At 36.4% G+C, this 22,254-nt stretch overlaps 1 protein-coding gene across 1 annotated transcript in view; it reads right to left on the bottom strand.

The window, feature by feature from the left end:
• Window positions 1-22,254, bottom strand: part of stxbp5l (syntaxin binding protein 5L) — a 108,846-nt gene that overhangs the window by 17,253 nt on the left and 69,339 nt on the right. Inside the window, 14 exon segments of the mRNA XM_043248862.1 lie at window positions 110-163; window positions 3,870-3,974; window positions 9,002-9,067; window positions 10,026-10,094; window positions 12,291-12,442; window positions 13,178-13,303; window positions 13,460-13,626; window positions 13,935-14,152; window positions 14,782-14,822; window positions 16,062-16,129; window positions 16,269-16,416; window positions 17,647-17,719; window positions 20,930-21,087; window positions 21,688-21,763. Coding sequence (XP_043104797.1) covers window positions 110-163; window positions 3,870-3,974; window positions 9,002-9,067; window positions 10,026-10,094; window positions 12,291-12,442; window positions 13,178-13,303; window positions 13,460-13,626; window positions 13,935-14,152; window positions 14,782-14,822; window positions 16,062-16,129; window positions 16,269-16,416; window positions 17,647-17,719; window positions 20,930-21,087; window positions 21,688-21,763 — 1,521 coding nt within the window.

Below are 22,254 nucleotides of genomic sequence, written 5' to 3'. Positions count from 1 at the left end.
GAGACAGGGGGCTTCATCATGTCATTCTCAACAGAATGGAAACAGAGAAAGTTGATGCATCGAAGGCAAGAATAAAGAAAAAGGTCTGCTCGCTTTCGGCCTACCGTACCAAGATCAGTCTTAAGATCTGTGGGTAGACTTAACTTTCTGCCTGGTCCCTTGACTGAAACAAAAATAGGACAGAAAGGGGCAATTAATCCAGTTAAGAAAACAAAACAAAAAGCAAAATAAAGAGTTCAGCTCAAATTAAAAGCAAAATATAAAAAAAAGAGAAAGAAAAAAGAAAGAAAATCATTTAGTGTAACACATGCAGGTGTACACACTGACATGTAATGTTTCATTCGACAGTCATGCCTGATCGCATACTGCCACCAGATAAACAGATCTGTCTGTTTTTAGACAAGCAAACACACGCATGCAGAACGCATCTAAGTTCAAATGCATAATTCGTAATCCATTTTCTCAATTTCCATTTCCTTCCATGTTGATAGGAAAAATAATGCATGAATCAGTCTAAATAACTGCAAAATATACGGATCAGCTGTACTGTATTGAACAGAAACCACAGAAACGGCACAGAAACCAATCACGTGTGTGCATGCATACACAATTAGTAAAACATAAACGCAGAGGTTTAAATTAAAAGCGTAATCAGATAAAGTGAGGTCAACATTTTGCAAGCATTTTGCACTGCAAAGGTTAGAGCTGATTATCTAATATGGATTACTGCTGAAATGGGATTTGAAAGAAAATTTGAAAAAGATATGTATGACTTGATCCAAAACACTAATTCGACATCGGTTTCCGATGCCATGCGGGCAAAACAAACTTAATAACCAGGCATGTTATCCCAAAGAACGTCTTTCAAAGTCTCTATTTACACGATGTACTCCAGAACACTAAAACACACTGAGCAGAATACTTCCCAAGATGACACTCTGCTCCTAAGCATCATTTCGATTAAATGATTTTAAAATAGGGTGTGATTTTAGAAAGTTATTTTCAACAGAGTGCTAATGCTTTTCCACTTATGGATTCCACGAAATGGTTTGATGAATGCAATTTGCTTTCCTATGTTGACCAAAGAAGTCTATAATATCTGGAGAAAGCTATCCATTAGCACTCCCATTCATCTGTGCTGGAGCAAGGCCACAGTTTTACCATTTTAAGAGGCCTTTATGTTCATTTTAATGTAAATGTGGCATTAACTGGCCATCAAAAATGCTAATTGGATAATACTAAATTGGAAATACAAAAAACAAACCATATATATATATATATATATATATATATATATATATATGGATAGTACATCACCATCAATCTAAGTGTGTATATAGATAGATAGATAGATAGATAGATAGATAGATGGATGGAGATATATCATCCTCTCTCTCCATCTCTTCTTCCATGTATGTGGAGTTGGATGGGATTTGATGTTAAGGAGGGTAAGCGGAAATTGCTCCTGAACATCGAAGTAATTAACATTCTGAGATCAATGACCTGTGCCTTGGATGAGGATTATTCCCATTACGCTCTACACTGATAAAATCAGCCTGCGCACACATGTGCAAGTATGTAAACATGAAAGAAGGATCCACAGGAAGTTTGAGCTACCTACATGTTGATCTGAGAGCTGCACATTAAAGCCATTTTGCAAACTATATTCTCTATATACTATAGTCTGAATAAACCCACGTCGCACGTCTTTTGTTACTGTTATCCAGTGGCACAGCTACAATGGCAAACATAACAGCTGGCATCCGCTGATTTTAACGTCAGACCTCAAGTGGCCACCCTGTATTGTTGTTTGTTTTTTTTTTTTCCGTGGGCACAATTTCAGGAGTCGTTTAGCTGATCATTAGAACGTTCCGAGCACCGTGGCTTCAATCCCGTTGACTCGGATGAACGGTAATTTGGGATTGTTTTTGGAATCATCTCAAAAATGTCTTCTGCTATCCTGCACTGCAATTTGCATGAATTACCAACTCCTTTGCTTTCAGCTCACGTCATCTTCCGCTAATTTGTAGAGGCAGATATACTTCAGGAGTAAAGATGCAGACACCAGGCTCTACGATGAATTCAGAGAAATTTCATTCTCTGAAGCATGCATTAGCATTTTTTGAGCCACAGTGTTGTTTTTGCTGAAATAAAATGTCAAATCTTAAGCACTTTCCTCTCTTGTAAGCCTTTCATCAAAAATTCATTCATTTACTTCTCTCTGGCAAAAGAATATATCACTATTTAGCATCACCGATTTGGTGACCTTTGTAGTGACACAGTATTTTTCTTTTTTTTAAGTGAGCCAACACTTAATGCCATTCACATGCAGCATTTTCAAAAGTGAACAAAAGCTTTATTAGCATATAATTCTCATGCTTGTAGCCATTCTCTCTGCCATGCTCTCTGAGACAAAGCTTTGCAGTCTGGCATATTTGTGTTCACATTATAACCATCCATTTATATTAGTTCTACACAACTAAGTTTAAAATTTTCGTTTTTTTAAGTTAACGAAACTTAAACTTTATCAAGGTACAGAATAGAGCACTAGAGCACTAATCATTGGTAAAATAAGTTAACCAATAAAAGATGTCAATTTTAAGATATTGACAAAGATATTGTCTTTAAAACAAACAAACATGTAGTCAATAGAAAGCCAAAAAGAAAAACCCTTAAGAGCCTGTTGGGGTCTATCTAAAGATTTTTTTTTTCTTTTACAGATTTTATTTCTCATACTGTACAATAAAAGCCCAGTGAGATCTTGGAAAAAAAAAAAAAAAAAACATCTTAAAACTAATTTTGTTAATCATACTCAAAACTGAAATAGTAGGGTACAATGGGGCTGAAGGTGCATTTAATCACATTTTCTTAAACATACGCATTTCACTCTGCATGTGGTACTTTTGACTGATTTGTAGCTCTGTGCATTTTTTGTGCAGCAATGTTTTATGTACATTAGTGGCATATTTTTCAATGTATTAAGATGAAAATATCATATTTTAAAATATGGTATTAATTTATATATTGTCATACTACTATAGTCATAATAAAATTATTCAAAAATCTCCTTCAAACAGAGAAATATATATATACAGTATAAGTATGTTACATAGTTTAAATTATTATATTTATTAGAATGCACAGAAAATTTGTGTTTTGAACAAGCATTCACTTAAATAAGTATTTGTTAAATGATTAAAAAGCTTAGCACCTCATATATTTGTATGATTTCTAACAAAGCCAAACAAATTGCATTTTAGTTCCCATTTAATGTTGCTCCATCAGCATTCAATTTTAATGTCTTTAGCCCAGTTGTACCTCAGACCCAAACTAGCCATGCCAACAGCACTAATGCTAATGTTTGGACTAAAATAGCCCACATACAATAATAATCAAATTCGGTAAAAAAGAGGACTACTGCTTATTCTAAAGAGCACACAAATTTGAATTTGAATTTCATTTTGAAATTCAGAAAGATCAAAAATAATCGTATGGCAAGTCAGCCAATGGAAACATGAAAACAAAAAAAAGTGTCGCCTGACCCTACTTGACCTCAACGATCAACGCTCTGTTTTGGCTACAGTCACAGTCTCACCCCTCCTATCAACACACACAATACGTACTACCTGCTATCATGCCTCGATCACACACATGCCTACGATAGCCACACATGAAGCACACTTACACATACTCGCATACGCACTCACACACACCTACACCTGCACCTCAGCAGCACGGAGCACTACGAGCGTGAGGCTACTTCTACTGCAGCATGCAACCCCCAAACAAACACCCACACACACGGAGAAGCACATGAGCCGCCGGCTTGCTGCGTGTGGGTGTTTTTAAGGGGCTGGACACATTCTTACCATTGTCCAACAGGTAAAAGACAGGACTGTAGTGGCAGGACCGGAGGTTGGACACAGGTTCCCCTGTGCCTCGAGGGTCATTATGGAGGGAAGGGGTGTAGGGTGCTGGAAATCAGAGATCACACAGTCATTGTCACATACCAGGCCAAACAGCTTGTTATAGGTCAATGGGATTCATAACAGGACACTAAAAGAGGAGAAAATCAGACACAAGATAATCTATTATTGTCTAAAAATTGTGCTACTGTCGCTTTATTTATTGATTTACATATAATAAATAAAATATAAAATAAATATAAAATACTATAACCATATTCTAAAAATATAAATAACTATTATAAATAAAAAAAATAATAATAAATAATATTTTTTGATAAATATTATGGAAAGGCCCTTGCAATGACGTTTGCTGAATGTCCTGACATTGGTAAATATCTGGTAGATTTTGTTTTCAGTTAGCAACTGACTTTTATTTTTTATTTATTATTATTATTATTATTATTATTATTATTATTATTTATTAATTATTTTATTATTTATTACTAAGGACATGTCAGCACACACAGAACAGTAGAGAATTTTGCTACATTTAACCCCTTCACAAAATATGAATGAATAAGACTCTCAAATCACTGTGTCAACCTGACAGTACAAATCATGATTGCTGTGTGAATTGAGGCCAAACTGCCAGGGACAGAGATGAAAGAACAGCATAGTGAGAGACTGACAGGACCCCTGGTTATTCTGCTTTAACAATAACGTCCTTCCCCAGTCTTTTCTATAACCATCTACCCTTCTGTCCAAAAGCTTCATTGTGCTCTCATTTAAAATCTCTAATTTAAAACCTTCTTGCCTTTTGATGCCAATTTGAACTCAGGACTGCCCACATACTCCCTCCTTCAGCGTCAGCTTACATAACATTGACTTGTGCACTGACTACCTGATAACAGATAAAAGTAAAAGGTGACAGCACAGCTGGTATCTTAAAAATGCTGGCATCTAAAAACAGGGTTGTTATTATTATTCATTTTTAATAAAAAGTGCCACAAAAGGCAATGTATTATTATTATTAGTAGTAGTAGTAGTAGTAGTAGCACTGGCAATTTATTTTCTATCTATCAAGGAATTCTGTTTTAAATGTATGTTTGATTAAATAAGTCTTGGTGCATTAAAGATATGTCAAACTAAAAAATAATATTTCATATTAATACCATTGTGCCCTATTTTTTTTATTTATTTATATATATATATATATATATATATATATATATATATATATATATATATATATATATATATATATATATTTTATTATTTTTTTTTTTTTTTTTTACATGTAGTAGCTATGGTTTGGAACATATAGCTGACTTCTAGCTGGACCTTAGGTACAGACACCCTGTATAAAAAATAGCTTAACCACCTAAATGACCAAATTAGACCGGCTAATAAATATTTAGAAACAGACAACCAAATTCCAGGACACTGTAATTACAGGGTTTAGTCTGAAAATGTTACCATAAAAGTAATCTTTTATCAAAGGGAAATGTTTTGAATATTTCATGACAATATGACACATTAAGTAAAGCTTTCGTGCAGTAGAAAGGGTTTAATGCATACTCATCTCTGGAGGTAAGACAAGTACAATAAGCTCATCAGAAAAAAATGGAAAACAAATTATCGCTTTCTGTCCTTTCACATCCCTTTTCTTTTGCTCCCATTTTTCCCTTTCATTCCAGAATAATCTTTTTCTAAAAATATCTTTGCTGGTCACAGTCGATGGCTGACATTTCAGCTTATTAACCACCTGGCAATGTGCCACAATCAACAGGGTCTCAGCAACCCACCTCACCCTGCTGACAAAAACACCACCCGCACAAACAACAAACAACAACAACTAGTCGCCTAGACAGAGAGAGATAACACTTATGAGAACTTCAAAGTAGAGTGCAGCCCAATTACTGGACTTGATGGAGAGCAGGGCAGACCGAAAATCAGAGAGGTGCGCTTGAGGTCAGAGATGAATAAGTGCAGAGAAAGATGAGATGATGATGTAAAAAAAAAATCAACCTTTTTCAGATCAAGTAAATACATTAGCTGCTAAAGCAGAGTGTAATTTTATGTCAAATGAGGTGATGTTCGCACAGGAAGTGTTTGTAAGGGTAAAGGGCCTGTGTCCATGAGCAAACATCGCAAGAAACACCACGCAACATTGAGTCCATTCATTATTCATCTATTCTGGCTTAATGCTGCTTTCAAAAGCACACATCTGAAAGCTGATATAGAAGTATTAACAAGTTAAAAAAAAGGTCAAATAACAACAGCGCCATCAAACATTTTATTTGACGGAGCCAATTTTCATCATCTCAAAGTTCAACATTTTTCTTGTAAATGTAGCACAACAAACAGAGCGATATGCAAATAACATCCTTTCGTGTGTTGTAAGGCGCAAAGTTAATAGAGGACCTGAATTCCTGATCCCGGCCTGTATTAGTGCTTCTTCAGTGATTGGCAATTTGTTTGTCCAGTTTTTTTTACTAAAAAAATATATATTTTTAATAGCCTACCTTAATGGTGAAATTTCATTAAAACAACTCTCCCACTTAAAAAAAAGGGTGCATGTATTTCTGTAGGGAATTGATACTACAGTAATGTACTACTATTATATAATACACAAAATATTCATGTTAAAATATTTACATTATTGTGCATAATTTCCAATCAGCTGCCATTGTGCCAGGTTAAGTAAAAATAACATTTAATTGCAGAAAACTTAACAAATTAAAATAACTCAAGTCAAAGATGATCAAAAAATATTTACCATCAAGGCAGAATGTTATTAATTATATTATTTAAGATGCAGTGATACTATACCTATATGACAACTGTTACGTGACATTGCTATATTACTGCAGGGCTAATAGCTCCCATATGAAACACCCAGACACATTTACCAAACACCAAACATGAGTGCAATGAGAAACATACAGTAAACACAAACAAATAATGTTTTAGCGTTCTCCTTCCTCATCATTATTTATAATTTCTCTACTAGTCCTTCAAACTCCTTTTTCATGCTTCAGTGGCTGATGCCCAGAATCTCAGTCCAATTTTTGGCTGAATTCCCCAGCCAATCGTAGAAGGCCATTTCCCGAGTCCTGTCATAATAGCGGCTTCCACAAAAACACATCTGAATTACCCAGCAGCCTGAAGCCAACGTAACAAATCCCACAGAAGAAAACGCACAAAGGATACTGTTCTGACAGCCAGCTCTTTACCGCAGAACATTCTAGAGAAAATCACACATATGCGACTCCTGTGCTTCACCGTAGGCTTGAGATCTTACAGGAACATCTTTTTTCTACAGTCACCTGAAAAACGTAATGTATATAAGTTAGCTAATTTTCCCTTTTCTGCTGAATTAATGCTTGACACGCTTTTTTTGGCGTATTTCAGAAGTAAATCTCATGCCTCCTTTCTTTCTCTCAAACTGCTAATGTCAGGCTACAGCCCTCAGCTCGCCTTCCCAAGCGACTTCCATCTTTCAGGCTGCCTGCTGAGCTGGGAACTGGGAAAACAAGCAGAGGCTTCAACTGCACTGAGACATGAGAGTGAAGTGAGAGAGAGAAAAACAGACAGAAAATTTTGTATTCTTGAGACACCACACAAAATGTGCCTTTGATATTTCAAACAACAGTAACTTAAAAAAGACACAATGCAATATTTCCTCCCCAGAGAAATCAAAGCTTTACTGAAATAATTCTTCTAAATTAAGAGCTGTATTTAGATCCTCAAGGACAAGCACTGTTGTTGTCATCATGTTCATCCCACTGAGACGATGCAAACATTGAGTACAGCTCTGTAAACATTATCATATCCTCATAAAAATTCTACGCAGGTTATGATGGTTTTAAAGGAAAAAAAGAAGAAACAAAGACACTGGTAAGGAAGCAGAGGAAAAAGCCTCCGGGGACTGAAGACCTGTGCTGTGGGGAAACGGAAAAGAGGATAGAAAAGAAAAAGAAGAATACTGCTGGTTTGATGAAGGTTTTTTGTAAGTGTCACTGTTTTATAGTTTTTGTTGTTATGGTTGAAATGTGTGACATTTGGAGTGGAATTTCTGAAATAATGACTGTTATCAAACAGGTTTATACAATCCCCCATCATTATGTGCTTTTACATTACAGATTTGCGCAAAACTGCAATATTGCAATATTTTATAAATATTGCTAAAAAATATTGCGATATGGCAGTTTCAGTTAATCAGTTTTTATGCAATTAAAAATATTTTTTTATCTCGCAAATAGTCGAATGACAAACAATGTTGGGAAGTTAATGTACATCGCAGACACTACACTTGACATTACTTTTAATCAAAGGAGCCCTAAATGCTTATGAAACATGCCTGAGGTGCGGCGGCTATAAATGCGAAGGAAAACAACAATCTGTTTCCATTGTAGTTTTAAGATATATTCCTTTATTTTAACTGCATGAAAAAAAACTATTCATGCGAGCATTAAAACTTTTTTGCTAATTTTGTGAAATTTACATGTTTCCATTAGGTGAATTTCCAATCTGCAATTTCAAATTGCGGAATTTGAATGGAAATGGACGTGCGACTACTGTGGGGTGTGGTTACATTAAGTGTGTGTGACCAATCATGGGTGTGGTTATAAAGCTAAAAAAGGTAATCGCTCAGAGAATCAAACCTGATCCATATTGTTTTTTATAACGGATGAGATTTTGGATGAGAATTTGACTGAGAATTATTCGGTGTACAATGGCCTTAAGTGTGCGTAAGCAAGTGTGTTCATTAGAGATGATGAGGCAATGAGAAGTGAACACACCCTAAGGTTATATGGTGATCTGATGTGGATTCTTAACTGACCACGGATGTGTTTATCTAAGGTAAACTATCAGAGGTGGGTGTGGCTATCAGACGTAGGATTAAGTGTGCTTATCAAATGCGATACTGCTATTTGAGATAGGTTTGGTCACGATTGGTTGTGGCTATATAAAATGGGCGTGGTTAAGCATGGGTGGGGCTGTTAAAGATAGAAGTATAGACATTTGTGTGATTATCCGAGGTGGTGAGATTATCATAGATGTGTGTGGTCACGAGTAGTTATGGTTACCTGAGGTGGGTGACTTGCTCCTCTCAAGGTCCAAAGACACCTGATTATCAGAAAGCTCCGTAAGGCCTGCCATGAAGGAACATGGAAGGCACAGTAAGAGGAAGAAGATGACAGTGATCACTGGGTTCCATGGCCGGCAAACACATCTGCATGCATCAAATCACCAGGACAAACAATGTGGTATGAGACACTATCATGATCCTGGAGCGATGCAAGGTAGATATACGTCTTAATAACATACAGTTTTTGCAACTTTTAACTATATACAGTACATTTTTAGCTATGACGTGGTCGTTCTACTCCTGTCTGCTGTGAATATGAGCTATTCAACTACTGTAGGTTATATTAACTCCAGAATCAAGCATGTGCACCAATACCAACAACGATTCCATGCATGTGTGTGCATGCACGAGAGAGAAAAATTGCATCGATGTTACTCAAGGCACGACGGTAAAAAGTCGATAAGGCCTGCACTGCAGAAATATCATCATTTTCAAAGTGTGTATGAATAAAAGTTTATCTGCACACGATTAGATAATCTAGATAACAGTGTTATTAAATATCAATAACTTTATTTTTATGTTTATATACATGAATGCAGTGCAAACCTCATTTCCACAAAGCAGAGTACAGTATGTGGTGTTTTTGGGGTTTTTTCTCCACCCCCCACCCCTCATGGAAAAGCCATGCCATTATCTTTGTTTGTTTCTCTTTTATATACTGTGTGAGAACCTGGTCATGTGTGATAAACCTTAATTTGGCACAAATTAATAAAACACTTAGCAAGGAGACAATCAAAGGTTGTAATTGGATGTTTCCATATATGCAAAATTCACAATATGTGATATTCTGTAACAGTTAATTGAATTACTATATAACGCTTCACTGAGTGTGGTATGGCCATTCTACCTTTTGTAAACTTCATCAAAATAACATATTTTGATAAATGACATCCCATTGTCTGTGCTTTGCCTCCTTGCTGTCATGTTGCCCCTATCGGCGTTTCACTGGAGACATGACTTACTCTGGTAGGACGTACGGATCCGTTTCTTTGAATCTGAATAAAAGTTAGACAGGCCGCGCATGCAAAAGTCTGCAACAGCGCCCCCATGCCCCAGCACCGCCACCCACGAGAGGAGACATGGAGCGAGGGAGGAAAAGAGGAGGAGAGAAGAACAAAACAGGCTCAGAGTGACTAAACGCATGTGACCGCAATCCGAGCAAGACCCAGTGAGGGAGAAAATGTAGGAAAATGAATCCTAACTCATTGTATCTTTTTATTTCTACTGTAAACAACAAAAATAGTAAGGCAGTAAACAGAACTAAACATAAGAAAAAAAACTTTAAATATTAACAGCCACCACAGAAGGTGGCACTGAAATTGTACAAACGAACAAACCAACAAAACAAACATAAATATTAACATAAATAGAAATGCCTTGTCTCTTTAGTATCTATGTAAAAAGTGTATATGTGAAGATGTATTTATGTGCATAAGTATTAGTAACATGGATTAATTTTGCTGATGGATACCCAATCTAAACCGAGTGTGAGCATCTGACAGCAGGCGGATCACATGAGCTTTGCTGTTTGTGTACCCACTGGAAGTGGCTGCATCAAAATGTTGCATTTTGTTTAGTGTAAGTTAATCATTTCAGTTTTATTATGTCATTGCACACACAGTGCAAACCGCAAAACCGCTGATACATTGGGGTCCAACAGCCTGAGACCAGTTTTTTTATATATTGAATGATTTTCATAATAAAACATGAATACTTTCTGCACTATTTTTTGTCCATAATCAAATATGCCTTTTTTTTCACAATTCTCAATCAGCCATGATTAATTTTTTCATCATGAACCAAAAGGGTCCAAAAATGTATTGGCCACTGAGAGGTCTAGATATAGAAAAGTTTACTCTTTTATACTGCCATTCCAAAGATTGGGGTCAGTGATTTGATTCATTGTCTGACCGACTGATTTCCGAAAAATTGAGTACAAAGAAATCAATCTCAAATAAAAATGCTTATTATGTTTGATCAAATATTTCAATTTTTTTTAAATGCTTCTTGAGCAGCAAATCACAACATTTTCATTGCATTTTAAATTAAAAATATATATCTTATATGAGAATAAGATAAAATATAGTATGAAAATAAAAAAGTAGGAGTAAATTTTTAATGAAAGAAAATGGCTGTGTTCACTAAAAAATAGGTTGCACTAAATACAACTTTTTGATTATGCTGACAATATGATAATAATAATAATAATAATAATAATAATAATAATAATAATAATAAAATAATAATAATAAAAACTGCACTCAAAATTTCTAAATAGAAACATTTTGACCAGTGGTCTCAGACTTTTGGATCCCACCATACAGTATATAAAAAGAATGACTAAAGAAAGTAATCAATGATGGAATAAAAACTGAGTGGGACTTCTGCTCTTTTCAGGCCATCGGATTGGAAAACAGAGAGCGAGAGAGTACAAAACAGTCTCTTTATACACACTGGCCTGAGTGTGTGGGTGAGCATTAAGACGTTCTCTCTCTTTTTTGAAAGCTTACATAAGCTACAGATCAAAATCACTCTTCGACCGCACCGAACGACCTTTCTGCCCACCTCTGCATCTCCATGTCGGCTCAAAGCCTCTCGGTTTCTAAAGATACGGCTGCCTGAACAAGAGGAGGGAGAGCGACCACTTTGAAGTAAGGAGCCAGCATGGCCGCCTCCCCGCAGCTTCCTTTTGATGAAGCTCTATGAAAACAGATCTTCATCTTCAGCTTTCACTTATAACATCTCCTTTCTCTGGATGGTCTGTGTGAGTGTGTATGTGCGTGAGGCGTCGGGGTAGGAGGAGAGAGGAGGGCAGGTGGAGCGAGATCTGTGCTGGATTAGTAACAGCAAGTCCGTATGGCAAGTTACGTTGTGTTCTCTGTTAGGTGTCGTGCTAAGGCAAAGACCAACAGCAACAGAGATACAACAGACGACATGCAGAGAAGGCAACCAGGAATGCAGTCTGCCCCATGCAGTTAAAAAAAGAAACTGTGTGTGAGTGTCTGTGTTAAATGGACAAGAGACAGAATATTTACAGGCAAGGACAGAAGTTAGACAGCCTGAGATTTGCAAAGTTTGGTTTCGATAGCTGAAATGCTGAGCATGTTTACGGATGCATGCCAGTGATGTGTGTGTTCACGGCTGATATTTATTTTACAGCTTTGTTACAAAGAAACACACTGTATTTGAACATTTGTGGAGTTCCGAGACACATAGTGCATGGGTACCTGATGTGGACTGTCGGTTTTTGCGAGGAGAGCGTGTTAGTCGCTGGAAAGGGTCTGCAGAGCCATACAGCTCCAGGGTGCTCATGCACAGCAGAATGGTTTTCTGAAGGTAGTCCACCACTGCCAAACCGTTGCAGTTACCTAGAGCCAACCTACACAAACACACACACACATACACACACACACACAAGCATGGATCATACACAACTGTAAAAAAAAAATAATTATATATATATATATGGTTGAGATCGCAAATATAAGCTAAATGCTGAATGTACTGGGGAAGTGTGCTTTGACAATTACAGCGATGGTAAAATCTGCTCAAATTTAACCCTTTTGAACTTCCCAAATATAACAAAATATGCTTTATTTTATTCTTCTGTAATTTTTAGCAAGAGAGTTTTTGCTATTGCAGCAATTAGAGATCCATCCGTGCTGGACATATAGGTCTGGGTCACCAAAGCCCTGAATATGTAATAATAATCGTGGAAACATTCATGCACTGAAGGGTTAAAAGTGTCAGCTATAAAAAAATATTTCTATCAATCACATTACTAAACATAATTACTAAAGGGGTCATACAGCTTTGCTTTTTCATCAATCAAAAATCAAACACTCTGCGAGCTGAAATATTAACAGCTGAACACATGAGTTCGAAAAAAAAATTCCATTAAACATGGGAGCGCTGAAGTTTGATTACTATACTCATATACCAAGTCCAAAGAAGTCCACCTTGGTATTGCCGTTATGTATTTGTAATACAGTGTTATTTATGCACATGATATTAAGTACATTTTAAGAGAAAAAACTAAAGATTCTATTGGCTGAATCAAATGCATGAGATAAAAAAGGCACTCGAGATAAAAAAAGTCACATGAGGCACTTACAGTCCGTAGGCAGAGTTTAAATCCAAGCTGGTGATTTGTTGTGGTGGCTCTCCATCAACCCATAATAACTGAACCACCAGCTCCGCCTGGTATCCAGGAGGCATTCGGATCATACGATCTTTAACTCTGTGGGGTATTCAAATTCAGTATATTGTGAAAGTTACTCTTTACTCTTTTATTTAACATAGCACTTTCTGTATTTTCTATTAAGAGGGCTAATAATGTCTTGTCAAGCCCTACGTAAGAAAACATGAATATTGAGATATTTCTGTATAGTCTCACTTGAGGCAAGGGATGCTGTCCCGCACGCTGTCTGGTGTGTTGCTGCGAGGACTTGGAGGCTGAGGTTGGGGCGAGAGACCGCTGGGGTCCGAAAAACATGGAGTGTTCTCTGTATCTGACGGAGAGATGACATCCTCCATCTCACACTGCAGTCGCACTTCTAGGGACTACACACACAAATCCGACACACAGTTAATCCATCAAGTCTACAGTGCATCCTCAAACTCTTAAAAGAACACTCAAAATGAATTTCTTCTGTTGGACACAAAAGACGATATTTTGAAAAACATCTTGTTTTTTTTGGCTATTCAATAAAAGTCAGCGGCATACAATGTTGTTTTGGACCCCACTGACCTTTATTGTATGGACGAAGCATTCTTTAAAATATGTTTTTTTTTTTGTTTCGCAGAGGTTTGGAACTACAAGCAAGTAAGAAATGTTTTTGGGTCAACTATCGCTTTAAGAGCACACTCACCGTGATGGTGGTGTTGGCGTCATGTTTGCTGAAGCGGTACAGGATGACGTGGGCGCTGATGCCGACCACACAAAAGATACGGCTCTGCGGGCACCAACTGATCATCTGAATGGCGTAGGGGTCTTCCTCCACGAGCTCGGCACTGCGTCCCACATCTCCACTCTTAGGCTTCTCAAACACCTTTGACGTCTTGAGCTTATACAACATCTGCAGTGTGACTGACAGAGATGGAGGTTATCACCATATCACATCTAAATACATACAAAATGTGAGTCTGTTTAAACAGAAGCCGTGCTTTAAAGGAAATATTCTTAGCACTTAATTGTGGTAAATGATGATTACCATAAAGATTAATGTCTACTTTAAGAAAAAAAAACTGACATGGAAGAAATTTTTTTTGGGGTGAACTATCCCTTTAAAGACCATGACTGATAACTGTAAAAAAAAAAAAAAAAAAACTTTAAAGAGCTTTACTACTTAAAAAAAGAATTCACGTAAATGCTATTATAAAATTATGAACTTTACATTTAAACTAATTTAAAACTCTCCATAATTGGCCCCATGCACTTCCACTGTAAGTTCCTCAATATTACTTAATAAAAAGAAAAACGTAAAATGAATCGATTAGCAACATTTTGCCACAAATGCTGTCAGCTGAGCTTAACTTGCATTTTGGTGATATATTGTTTGATTTGAGCTGTAAAGAATTGAATGATAAAATGAGGAATCATATGTCAAAATATCAAAGAGGTTTTTCTTCCAAACCAAGGCAAAAGTAAGAAATAGCGAGACGGAAACAGCATGAGGCTGAAAGGAGGAACACGCTTGTCAAAGCGAAGACACTTACTCGCCGTGGCATCCCAAAACTTTATTGATCCGTCTGCATGTCTGAGGTGAACAACAAAGAGGAAGGACAAAGAGCAATCGTATGAGCCAATGAGTGTGTGTTAAACCGCTTAAGAGAAAGCAAGCAATGACAGCTGTGGAAACAGGAGGGAAAAAGAGGCAGAAAGAACAACACGCGGGGTCAATAGCGCTATTGAATTAAAGCAGAGAAGTGCGATACATTTACCAATGAGAGTCAAGTAGAAGGGCACATTTTAGACATCATTGACTTCAAGTGAAAACACACAGAATCAATGCATGCTTCAGAACAAAAACAAAATCAATCCAGAGTTTTCAAGCAAATAAAAACACTATAAATGACCTCCACATGTGGGTGGAAAGTTTCACTTTTTTGAGGCAGGGGTGTGAAACTATTTTAGAAGCGCCACCTTGTGTGGGCTGTTTTTTTTTTTCATACCTGCACAACAAACCTTCTAAAGCTACTAAAGTTCAAGATAAACTTTATGCTTTCGAAATTGAGTTACAAGAAAATGAGGGTCAAAGGTGCCCATATTTGAACACGCTTTATGTGTAAAAGTCGTTCAGTGGAGATTTGGCAAGAAGTGTGACATGCCGTTTTTTTCTCCCAATATTTTTCCTTGTACCTGTCAATACTGCTGTGAGCGACAATGTGATAAATGCACAAGCATCCGAGTGAGAAAATGAAGTGTGTCGCTCTGGGACAGCTGTGCCATCCACATATTCAGCTTTGTATCAAAAAGCACACATTCAACTTGATGTTTATGTGAAATACTAAAACACTAATTCTTCCAGTGCCTCAAGAATCAAATTCATGTAAATATAATATGCAATAAGTACAATTATTTCAACATGTTTTGTAAAATAACACTAAATTCAAAATCACAAATAAATGTTGTCCTTTGAACTTTTGAACAGTTTCTTCAGCACCAAATGAGCGAATCAGAACGAATTCTAATGTAATATTAAAATTAAAATAATGGATTGAGCTGTGCCATTACAGGAAGAAATATATTTCAAAATATATATAAAACAGTTACTTTCAAGTGTAATAAAACATATTTTTGACCTTGGTAAGTTTTTATAACTTTACAATGTTTTCAAAAACATAAAAACTATTTTACCAACCCCAAAATTTAATGTGAACTTAACGTAAACAACTTAAGCATGCACTAATGTAAATAATCATATACAAACATTCAGCCTTGTTTCTTTAGCACCAGTTGAAGGTTGATAACATCGAGCGCGAACAAATTCACTTACCCTGTGACGATAATCTCTGGATATGTCTGTGAACCGACCGTCCACGTGCCCCCACTGACCGGCCACTCCTGAACACAGACACACAAACACATAAAAACTGTTTCTAACACACCCACCTGCAAAGCAAAATGGATGATATGTTTTGCTGCCTGAGCATTTCAAGTGAAGGGCTGGTATTGAGAAACTAAGCTAAGAACTGTGACGTACCTTGTGGCTATAGCCGGTCTTTTTGTGTTTAGCTCCTATGGAGTAAAGCACGGGTATGATGTCAGGGGGACAGTCGGCAAAGTAAGCCGTGCACGTGACTGGAGACTCATGGATGTCCATAGGGTAGGGATTCTCAAAGATAGGAAAACTACAAGAGAGAGAATATTACTATATATATAAATAACAAGCTTTTATGAAGCACAGAAGATTTTGACTCTCAGTTCTCATAAAATAGCATTGATACAGACATATTAGTGACCATACATCAAGTGAAATCCGTATTTAAGTGCATTATGTTGCTACAGATGACCATAAACAACATACGGCAGGTTTCTCCAAGCTTTCTGTAAGTGAGAGCGACCGGAAGGGATAAAAGGGATAGAGAGCCACATGTTTGAAATACTTAAGAACGAGCCTTATTATGATGAAAGAAACTGAGGTTATTTATAGAACGTGCTCTGTGGGCGACTCTAAGTGGGCTACCAGGTATACCCACGAGTACTGTATTGATGCCACTGGCCTACATTTATGCAACTGAACTACATTATCCATCAGAATAATTAACAATAATTAAGAATGTAATCATAATAACAAATGATAAGTGCTACCGTTTATTCTTAATAAATGCGCCTTTACCATATTGCTGATATAAAAGAAATAAGCACAAGGTTGTGTGCGATTTTACCACATTGTTGAGAGTGCTTGTATTAAATCGCTGTAACATACATTACAGCTTTGAGCGGCTTATTGCTGTTACTGCATAGCGTATTAAACTAAACGGTGATTTTAAAGAAGGTCAAACTAAACTAAAGTGCACTTTAAAGTTCAAGTTAAATGGAATGTATGTCTAGCTCTGAGAGAGTTGGTGTACAGCAGTTTGTTTGTTCCTTCATGTGTCCTTGTGAAGAAATGGCCTTAAAGCAAAGAAAACATCTGATGTCAAACTGGCAAAGTCTCTATGGCAGGAGCAATACTTAAAAGAGTGACAAACGACCAGTTGGTGTGTGTGTGTGTGTGTGTGTGTGTGTCAGGCTGACCTTGGCTCTGGTTCTTAATCATGACTCATTTGATGGATGTTTATGAGTGACAAATCCAGTGATATTTACTCTTAACAAATAAACACACACACACACACACACACACACACACACACACACACACACACTCAGATTTAAACCATTTCCACAATGCCTCCTGAAAATAACACACACACAGGCACACAGTTTATTGGGTGTTGAGCGATGTTGCCTCTGGTGGAAGTACTAGTCTGAGGTGTTGTTGGAGTACATCACATTGAGTTACATCATTCAGCCACACACACAAGTGTGTGAGTATGACAGTGGAAAGAGAAAGAGATGCTGAAGAAGAGATTGCTCACTTGCTCTGGGTTAGATCGACCACAACAAAATCTTTCTCCAGCAGAACCACCACCGCATATGGCTCCTGGACCTCTGTCAACACAAACACAACATCTCAACCAATAATCATCTATGAACTCAAGGCAAAGTGTGCACAAAAACTTTGCAACAACTTACAATATTACTACATTCATTTAAAGTGCCCCTATTATGTTTTTTGGAGTCCTCAAAAACAGGTTGACATGCATGAAAGGTCAAAAACATTTTCATCATCTTATAATACGCATTTATTTTTTATAAAGAATGAATTTGCATTTTGGCAAAAAGACCAACTAGTGGGCGGACAATATGCTAATGGTTCATGTTCATGTCAACATGAAACGCCTTGGGATTCATTTTAAAATATGTTGTTTCGATGATCCAGTGTGGTGGTTGCCTGAATTTTTTTTCCTGCTTTGTAGTTATAATGTCTCAAAGATCCCTATCAAACTGTCTAATTTTAATAAGCAGATGCTCTTGGCCTGGTCGCTCATATAGAAACATAACTTTTCTCCGCACAAATATTATTAATGGAATAATAAGGATATACTTTATAAGTCACTTTTCTTTGACAACTAGTTTGAAAACAACCTTTGTTGGATAGCTTTTTAACTCACAAGGCAGACTCTATAACTATTTGATTTCTTACAGAATATGCTATTGTTTTCAATGCCATTACTTCTGGTGTGTCCATGGCCATGTACTTCATTTCTGTATTTAAACACAATTATTGGAAATGTGTGCTTTTCTATAGACCAGCAAAAAAATAAATAAATAAATAAAAATAAAGTCTAATTCAGTTTAAGGTTTTCCATAGAATTTATTTGACAAATGTTTTTTGGTATTTCTTTATTGGTACTTTAATATTTCCCTTGAACCATGTCTCCTGATTGCTATTTTTGTTCTCCCATCGGATTTAAATAAATACATAAAATATCTTAATGTTCTAGCACTTTCCTCATTGATAGCCCGCAGACAAATTTTACTACACTTGAAGTCTTCTAAATCTCCTACTACTTTTTCGTGGTCAGATGATTTGTTGTCTTTTCTATGTATTGAAAAAAATAAGTTTGCATTAAGAGGTTACGCTGACTAATTTGATAAAAACTGGGGTCCTCTACTTGACTACCACTTATTTTTACTGATTTGTAATGTGTATTATTTATTGGTCTGTGTTGTCTCTTGTTCATTTAGTTTTATTTAAATTTGTACAACTGTCATCTTATTATTTTATTATATATATTTTTATTTATTATTTATGTAGTTATTTATCTATTTGTTTAGGTTTTTCTCTGTAGAATGTTTTATTCTTCTTTGGGTGGGTGGGGGTTAGAGTTCACTGAGGGTTGTGACTGTTTGTGTCCACTCTAGTACATGTTAAAAAAGGAATGTATACATTTATTAATATTGCCCTATCATTATATTTTGTATATTCAAAAAAACAAAACAACCCAGAGCTCTCTTCCAGAAAGAGATAACAACAATTCCTTACTATATAATACCATATTGGAATAATATTGTGTAGAATATACCTTGGGAGAAAGTATGATCTCTGCCTCATAAGTATCTGCTGACTATTAAAATAAATAAAAACTGATTCACAAATGTTACCCGACTAAAGCTTTTATTAGGAAATATAAGTCAGACGTTGAAGTAAGCTGCAGTTTTTGCCATTATACTGAAGAAGATTTCATGCATTTGTCTTGGCAATGCACCTACACTGAAAAGGTTTGGTCAGGCATTTTAGTGTTTGTCCAATCTTATTTTGTAAGTGACTTTTCTTTTTGTTTCAAGGATGCTTTCTTTGGTTCGTTTGAAAAAACAGAAAAATATTACATTATCAATTTATGTTTTCTGTTAGCGAAATATTTATAAACAAAAGTTTACTAGCTCTAAAACTATTTTATTTGTTCAAAATTGACTTGGATAAAATTTGGAAGCTTTTCAAAGTTCTGTTAGTTTAAAAGCTTTGAAAACTGATATTTAAAAATTGTGAGTCGATTCACAAAAAACAAACAAACAAAAAAAAAGATCCAGAGTCGACTTTTTCTTTTGAGAGACAACAACTTTATACATGGTGTACTTTCAAATTTAAAACTTTGCAGGATGTTTTTAATAGAGCTCATTTTTCAAAAAAAACAATAATAGAGGCACTTTAAAGGTGACGTATGAAACTACAACACTCAACCCCACTGACTTACATTATGGAAAAAATACATTTTGTTGTAATTTGTGTTGCACAAAAGATGTTTTGGATGGAACATCTTTGTAATAGTGAGATACAACAATTTTTGTGTATGTTTGAGCATCCACACCGGAGTAAATTGAGTGTCTCAAGTCTTAAAACTCATTATTTTTGTAATGTTTGTGTTTATTCTGGTGTTAGCAGAAATTACACACTTCAGCTTTAAGCTTTGTGAGGAAAACTGATGACAAGGTGACATCTCGAAACCAAGGGGACGAAGGCATTAATTATCTTGTGTGTAGCAATTCTGCTCTGAAGACACAGCAGAATCCACTATTCTCTTCCATGAAAACCGTACAGGTGATGAAGATGCAGGGCCATGCACTGTGCTGTATATGCGCTGGTTATGAACAAACACGCAGAGAGTTGATAGGGAGAAAGGAAGATAAAAATGGCTAACAGCTGAAATCGCTTCACATTTGCTGAACGTTTGCCGTCTCTTTGCTGCTGCATTCTGGGTGACAAATTCTGTGCATGTGTGTACATGTGCTTGACAGGGCTTTGTCTGTCTCTGCCTTTCTCAAGAGAAAAAGACAGATATAGCGATACACTCTTTCCCCTTGACTGAACAGAGCCGAAGCTGTCACTTCTCAAACCATTCAGAATCAGCTCCTGTGTAACATTTCACCTTACTGATGTCAGATTCACAAATGAGTTGTTTCTTTGAGGCTTTTCTGTAATTGATTCACAATGCATTTACCATTCAAATGTACTGGTTTGGTATTATGTTTTAGGACTTTAATACTCCTCTGTATTCACATTGACATTTAAAAAAATGTAAAAAAGCTTACTGACCCCACATTTGTGAACAGCATTTGATAAAATCATTGGATTGCTTATTATATTCAAACAGATCTTTAAAAGCTGTTTAAATGAATGATCTGATTCACTTCGATCTTCACTCTCTTTTAACAACACTGACTGAGCATAACTTGATTTTACTTACGTGTCCCATTAACAGCAACACCAATGATATGGAAGAGAGTAGGAGACAGGGTTGACCTGTTCATTACACTCACCGTTGAGATAAGGTGTCTCACAGAGCACCATGAAGTCCACTATTGGATAGTCCATCTCTAACACTGTGATGGCTTTGCCATGCATGATGGTTAGGGTGGGTCTCCGCCCTGCCTTATCATATGAAAGACCCCCGGAGAAGATAACAAATGCTTCACTACTGGAAGAACGAAAATAAACACAGTGTTAACTTAAAACACATTTGTCAGAATTTAATTCTTTAACAGGTCATGAACCAAAAGCGTATATCTAATGAGAAGACCAGTTTTCTGCTTGGTTTTGACAGTGAACATCCTCGCTGAAATTTGAAAGCATTGTTTAAATTGAAGGTCTTTTGTATAACCCTGAAATACTCTCTATGCAAATAGGACGAAACAAAAGGGGGAAAACAATATTACAGTCAAGCTAATCTAAAATATCATTAAAACTGAGTCGGCCACTCATGACCACTTCTTTGAACACAGCATTGGGAAAAAAGGCAAAGAAAACAATCAAAAATGGACGTTTCTTCAAATTATGTTTTGCTGCTCATCTCCCAAGGAAAACAGGCTTTATAAAAATAGGTAGTAAACTTTAATTGTTTTGTGACAAGATAAAACAGCAGTAAAGGTTCTCAAGTGGAACCATGGACACATCTGTTGCAAGCAAATAGGAAGATTAAGTTCATCCGCAATATTATTCAGCAATTATTATAGACTGCATTTCCCAAAATTCATCAGCTGTATATTGGTCTGTTAGGGATTTTTGAGTGCTCTCTTACCTGTTTCTGGAGGTCTTGTATTCGACCTTGAGAATGGGTTTACATGACTCTTTCCTACCATCTCTCTGAGTCTTGCCTGAAAAAAAGAGACTAAATGGTGAGTTCTCCCTTTTTCACCATAACCTTTCTTATATTTATGTCCAGAACTTTCTGATTAAGAAACCACTTTTTTCAGTGTGAGCGTGTTCATCTTTATATAACCACTGAGCTCAAGGCTAGGACCCCAAACATAGCGGCAAAGATTGAGAGTGAATCACTTATTCCTGTCAAATCAAACTTACACACACACACACACACACACACACTGCAAACCCACACACTGAATCATCCTCCATAATGAACACACCTGGTGAGGGGGTGTGTTTGCTGGCTACGTCAGAGTCATATTTCACTAATAGATGGTGAGTCATGACTGAAGGGGTCCTTAAATGCGTGTAGGTTTACTTAGTAATACTTAGGGGTAAACTTTAGCCCTAGCAGTTAATTAAGACCGACAAAACCTCCCTTTTGGGACAATATGCATTTATTGTAGAAACAATTCATAAATAAAGCCAATAAACATGTTAA

This window comes from Puntigrus tetrazona, chromosome 9 (genome assembly GCF_018831695.1).
Source record: "Puntigrus tetrazona isolate hp1 chromosome 9, ASM1883169v1, whole genome shotgun sequence".
Classification (NCBI taxonomy): domain Eukaryota; kingdom Metazoa; phylum Chordata; class Actinopteri; order Cypriniformes; family Cyprinidae; genus Puntigrus; species Puntigrus tetrazona.
Note: the sequence above shows the minus strand (reverse complement) of the source record. Positions and strands in the feature narration are given on the sequence as shown.